The 6,261-nt window shown below is 44.2% G+C and overlaps 1 protein-coding gene across 1 annotated transcript in view; it reads right to left on the bottom strand.

The window, feature by feature from the left end:
- The window catches only part of TAMM41 (TAM41 mitochondrial translocator assembly and maintenance homolog), a 28,283-nt gene extending 24,596 nt beyond the window's left edge, over nucleotides 1-3,687 (bottom strand). The window contains exons 1-3 of the mRNA XM_074550134.1: nucleotides 3,454-3,687; nucleotides 2,481-2,660; nucleotides 471-563 (exon numbers count right to left, since the gene is read on the bottom strand). Of these exons, the coding sequence (XP_074406235.1) occupies nucleotides 471-563; nucleotides 2,481-2,660; nucleotides 3,454-3,591 (411 nt within the window). The 5' untranslated portion in view covers nucleotides 3,592-3,687. The remainder of the gene's footprint in view (nucleotides 1-470; nucleotides 564-2,480; nucleotides 2,661-3,453) is intronic.
- Between the last annotated feature and the right edge of the window lie 2,574 nt (nucleotides 3,688-6,261).

Here is a 6,261-nt window from a genome sequence, read left to right on the forward strand (position 1 = left end):
GCTGCCACCTGCTGAAAGCACAACGAGGCAGGCACAAGGGGGAAAGCAAAGATTATTTTTTGTGGTTCATTCAATTATGAACCAGACAGTAACTGCACAGCAAAGCTGCTTTCATCTTTAAAGATTTCCATTCTTTAGCTGTGTTAAATTTTGGCCACCCCTATAATCTGTTATAAAAGGCCAATAATATGTTTAACATTAAAGGGACTTGGCATTAACAGAGTTATTCAAGATTTACTAGAGGCAGAAAACTGTTATTAATAAACTCCCCTTTAGGGGTTCTTTTTCCACAGAACATCATTAGGAACTCCATTTCACCTTCTCTCTCAGAGATCATCCCTCTGGGGCTGCATCCCTAAATCAGGGCAGATTATTTGAGCACAGATCCCTGACAGATAAAGCTCAAACCCCAAGAGATTCTTTCCCAGCCCTGTAAATTCCTGCATGTGCAGAGAGAGCAGAGCAGTTACCGGCTTCTGCAGGCGCCCAGCCACATAGAGAGTGTTCCAGTGAAACAGATCCTCAATCAGGGCATCAGTGCTAATCACTCCATACTTTATCATCTGCAAAAAAAAACACAAAAGAAAGGCTTTGGAAAAAACTTCTACCTGCACTGTTTTCCCTACATGGAACTTACTACTTGCTATAAATGTCCTTAATCCCAAGGCACACACACCTCCAATAAAAACTGGAAAACATTTTTATCTTTTAATTAACAGATGAGGTAAAAGAAAAATCCCTACATGGAACTTACTACTTGCTATAAATGTCCTTAATCCCAAGGCACACACACCTCCAATAAAAACTGGAAGATGTTGCAGACATTTTTTCATAGAAATCCTTTCTTTCACATTTGTCCATCTTCTGGGAAGCAGAGCCCCAGAAGAAGAATGTAAACAATTGTTATCAGCTGCTGTGAAATGTAGCAGGTGCCCCTGTGATTGGCTCATCTTCCATGTGTACCATTAAAGGCCAATCACAGGAGCAGCTCAGGGACAGATTCCCTGCACACAGAACTTTGTTATTCATTCTTTCTATTCTATTCTTAGCTGAACAGCTCTCTGCAACTTCTCTTCTTATTCTTTTTAGTATAGTTACAATGTATTATATATCTTATATAAATAAATCAAGCCTTCTGATCAAGAAACAAGATTCTCGTCCTTCTCTCACCCCAGTGACCGTCTAAGGTCACTGTAATAGGAAAACATTTTTATCTTTTAATTAACAGATGACGTAAAAGAAAAATCCCTACATGGAACTTACTACTTGCTAAAACTGTCCTTAATCCTAAGGCACACATACCTCCAATAAAATAAATGGAAAACATTTTTATGCTTTAATTAACACATGAGGCAAAAGAAAAAATCTCCCTCCTATTGACATTCCAACTTCTGCAGGGAGGAAATGGAATGCACGAAACTGAGATCCTTTCTAGAACCAAAGCTGCAATAAAGCCAGCAGCCAAATATTACAACAGCTGGACAGCTGGGATAATCCACATTAGTCTTTATATTAAAAAATATAGTAAAAAATTATATTTATTAAAAATATTTTTAAATACTGAAGCAATAGTTTGTCAGAGACCTAAATTAAAACCTCGAGACATTTATGTATCCTGTTATTGGGAGGTGGGGTGTGTATCAAGGAGTTTTTTCTTTTGCTATTTGATGTTAAGAAAAAAAAATTGTGATTTTGCAGCTTATTTTATGTAACTGGACTTTCCACAGTTTGTTACCAGAATTTCCAAAGATTATCACCACAGCAAGGCAGGCAGCTCCAGAATTTCTGGATACCAAAGGAGCACAGGCTGTGATAGGACTGAGACATTAGAACATAAGAGCAGGGCATGAAGAGCCAAGAACACAATGTCATGGCAAACACCACTTCAAATTAAATCCCAAACCCCTTTTTACACCAAAATAAGGGTTAAACCCCAATATCTCATAGAGGGACAAGAACAGCAAGACTGACAGTCCTCCCTACCAAACACAGAGGTGCAGGAACAGAACTGCTGGACAAGAACCACTCACCAGAATTACTGATTACACCCAAGCCTCACAGGTCAGGATATGAGGCCCTAAACAACACAAATGTCAATTCCAGCTTGCTGTGGTAAATTGCATTTTTATCCAACAGCCCACTTTGCTGTGACTACACGGTCAACTGCTGAAATGAAGCACCACCACCAAAACTAGCAGACAGAAAGCAATAAGGAATATAAATCCAGCTCCTGAAATGCTTTAGCTCTAAGTTCCAAACACTGCTCACACTCCCAAGGTCTAAGACAGGCTGCTCTGTTTCCTTTTTAATTAAAATGCTGTTAGTGAAGCAGTTTGAGACATAAATATTGAAGATACCACGAGTTAATCTACAATTACAATCTGCAATATTTGCTTCCTGAAATCTGCTTTAAGCTAATCATTTTAATACTTCACAGACATAAATATTTGACTCCATTCATTCACACTACTCGTACTTACCCTGCCATTGCATGGCACTAAGGTATTGTAGTAAATCCCTGCTCCATATCCCTGTATGGTACTTATGTTTTTGGGCCCAAAGAATTTAAGGAAGGAATAATGACTCCTGTTCTTTGACAAGTTTGTCATATGCCAGGTCACAACATCATCAACAGCAAACACGAAGTCCAGCATATTTGTCTGAGGAGAACAAGAGAAGTGGTGGGGTTTAAATGTCAAGAAGAACCAATGTTATCATAATAATTTAAGATATACTCGGTAGCAAACTTCCAGCTAAATATTTTTCATGAGTAAAAAAATAAAAAGCCAAACCACAAGTATTAATGTCAGATACAGTTCAAAGGTTCCAGTGAAGTTGTATGTTTATTTTCAAGTATATCAGACAGTCCAAAATTTTCCTGTCCTGGTCAAGACCAAATTTTAACCCTGCAGGACAGGGGAGCAGGTGTGAGATGTTCCCACCCAAACCCACAGCTGAGTGGAACAGCTCACAGTGCTAATGAACGGCACTTTTCGGCCATGAATGGGGGAATGTGGGCAGATAAAGGCACCACCCGAGAGCTGGCAGTAAGGAACTGCATTTCTAGGATACTCCTTTGTAGTGTATTCCTTTGCTTTTCTCAACAAAACCCAAAAAATAAAAATAAACATTATTTCCAAGCTGTGAAGATGAGGAAGCTCCCCAGACTGCCATTTCAGTGCGGCAATATATTTGAGATTCCCCTCATACTGTGCACAGCAGTTCACGAGATGCAGTAACTCTAAAAGCAGAGATAAACAACCTGACACACACCGGGCTGAGAGGGACCCCGAGCCCCCACAGTGCCAGCCCCACTGCCGGGACCGCCCCGGGCTCGGCCGGACACCCGCCCCCCGCCATTCCCGGGGTTTGGGATCGCTGCCCCTCGCCGTTCACAGCCGCAGGGCCGCAGCGGCTCCGGGGCGCGGAACGCCGCGGGGCCCGAGCGCTCACCTCGCCGTGATCGGCCGAGGCCCCCGCCTGCCGGAACACCCCGGAGCCGTAGGCGAAGGCCAGGCTGAGCTCCTGCGGGAACTGCGCCAGCACCCGGCGGAACTTCACGGCCGAGCTGGACAGCACGGGCAGCGCCATGGCCCCGGCCGCGGGCCCGCCCGGCCTGGCCCGGCCCGGCGCTCCCGCCCACCGGCGGCGGCAGGAGAGGCCGCGATGGGGAGCGAGAGCGCCGCGCTGCGCCCCCTGCGGCCCGGCCTGGGCATGGCCGCAACGCCGGGGCTGGGCGGGCCGGGGGCAGCTCACAGGGACATGCTCCACGTCCCCTCAGTGCTCAGCGTCCCCTTGCTGCTCAGTGTCCTCTCAGTGCTCCACTCAGAGTCCCCTCAGTGCCCAGTATCCCCTCGGTGCTCCCCTCAGGGTCTTCTTCGTGCTCCACTCACTGTCCCCTTAGTGCTCCACTCGTGGTACCTTCGGTGCTCCTCTCAGTGTTCCCTCAGTGCTTCGCTCATGATAACCTCAGTGTCCCCTCATTGCCCCTTCACTGTCCCCTCAGTGCTCCTCTCAGCGTTCCCTCACTATCCCCTGAGGATCCCTTCAGGCTTCCCTGAGGGTCCTCCCAGTGCTCCTCACAGGGTACCCCCAGAAGCCCCTCAGGGTCCCCTCACTATCCCTTCATGGTTCCTTCAGGCCTCCCTGAAGGTCCCTTCATTGTCCCCTCACTGTCCCTTCAGGCTTCTCTGAAGGTCCTCTCACTGTCCCCTCACTCTCCCCTCATGGCTCCCTCAGTGCTCCCCACAGGGTACCCCCAGGGTCCCCTCACTGTCCCATCATGGTCCCTTCAGGCATCTTTGAATGTCCCCTCAGGGTCCCCCCATGGTCCCTTCAGCTTTCACTGTCCCCTCACTGTCCCTTCATGGTATCCTCAAGTGCTCCCCACAGGCTACCCCCAGTATCCTCTCATTGCCCCCTCACTGTCCCCTCGGGGTCCCTTCAGGCTTCCCTGAGGATCCTTGCAGTGCTCCTCACAGGGTACCCCCAGCTTCCCCTCAGGGTCCCCTCACTATCCCTTCATGGTTCCTTCAGGCTTCCCTGAATGTCCCCTCACTGTCCCTTCATGGTTCCTTCAGGCTTCTCTGAATGTCCCCTCACTGTCCCCTCAGAGTCCCCCCAAACTGTGCTGTCCCACCAAACCAAGCACAATGAGGTGATGGCTCACCATGCAGGCCTAACATTTAGTCTTCCCCCCCACCGCTGCTTCATCTTAATTTATTTAGGTCATTACAATTCTGCATCCCTTCTTCAATTGTTTTTCCTCCTCTTTCTTTTAATTTTTTTTTTAATAAATTCACATTTAATTCTGTTCCGAGGCTTTCCTCAGGACTTGTTGCCAGCGTTCCAGCTCTTCACACATCCCCCAGGGAACGCAAACACAAACCCACAGCGTTTAATCATCGTGGCTGTGCTCAGGGCTGTCTCACGCTCTCCTCGTGCTGAGCCTGCCTTGGTTTGAACGTTCAAGTCCTACACAATAAACCTGTCTGGGCTCTGTGTGAGTGCTAAATGTATAAATGGGCCTCATGAAATTGAAGCGTGTCTTGTTCCCTCATGATTTTACACTTGCCTGCATCTGGTACCCAAAAATCATATTTTATCTTCCTGTGGTTTATGGCTTTCAAAATTCCCTACCTGAGGTCTGAGGGAAGGCTGGCAGCCGGAGATAAATTTATGCTCTCGCTAAATTCCAAACACAGTAAGATTTTTAGACATCACTGGGCTCATAGTATCTGATGAAAATAAATATGAAATGTTCTGTAACTTTGTTACACCGAGAAAGTTTGATATAGACAGCTAAGCCACCATCTATACAATTATTATTCTGAAGACAGATAAACATATGACAAATGGTGCAGTGGGAATTTTGGGAGAGAGCACCTGAAGCAAGAGAACAATCCTTGTATTGGCAAACAATGTAAAACTTTAATGATGTGAGGCAGGTTCCACCATAAAACTGCACCAGAGCTCTACTTTTCTGAGCTTTTCTACATCAAATGATGCAGCCAGAGAGACCTTTCTGAATATTGACTTTCAGAGGAGAAGCCATAGCATGCTAGGAGGAATGTGTTTATATTAGAAATAACCACATTATAGCTAATGAATTTTTATTATTCTGAATAATAAGGTCCCAAAGGTGCAATTATGGCTGGGGTTTGGAGACTTTTGTTCTCCCCCAGGACTGTGATTCAGTGCCCAGTAATGTCTCTGAACTGATTTAGCTGCTCATAAGTCAGATCATGGACCTTGTTCTTTCTTTAAAAGAAAAGTATTTTAGTTATTAAAAATATTTTAGTTATTAAAGATATTAATAACACATTGATATTAAATGCTACATCAATATATTAAGTATACATATATTATGTATATTATATACATATATATGTATATATATATAAACTATAATTAATAATTATTACTTAAATATTTCATGTCACACAATATAAAAACAGCAGATTTTTTGAGCTTATATTTTAAGTTTTTTCTGTTTCTTAGGTTAGCCAAAGATTTTGCATCATTTTTAGAGAATGATCTAACTCTACAGAAACATTTTGGTGATATAAGTAAATGGTATTGCTTGGCTGGCTCTTTTTGGCTGGTATTTAAAAACTTCATTCAAAACCTTTGAAATATTTATACTAACTTACTGGTCAAGTTTGTTTTCTAAATTCTATTTACCTTTGCTGCTATAAAGAAGTCTAATTTTATTAAATCAAAATAGAAGCTGAAGGCCTTTATATATATTGTTATGGATAG

The sequence above is a fragment of the Zonotrichia albicollis genome, chromosome 12 (genome assembly GCF_047830755.1).
Source record: "Zonotrichia albicollis isolate bZonAlb1 chromosome 12, bZonAlb1.hap1, whole genome shotgun sequence".
In the NCBI taxonomy this organism is placed as follows: Eukaryota; Metazoa; Chordata; class Aves; order Passeriformes; family Passerellidae; genus Zonotrichia; species Zonotrichia albicollis.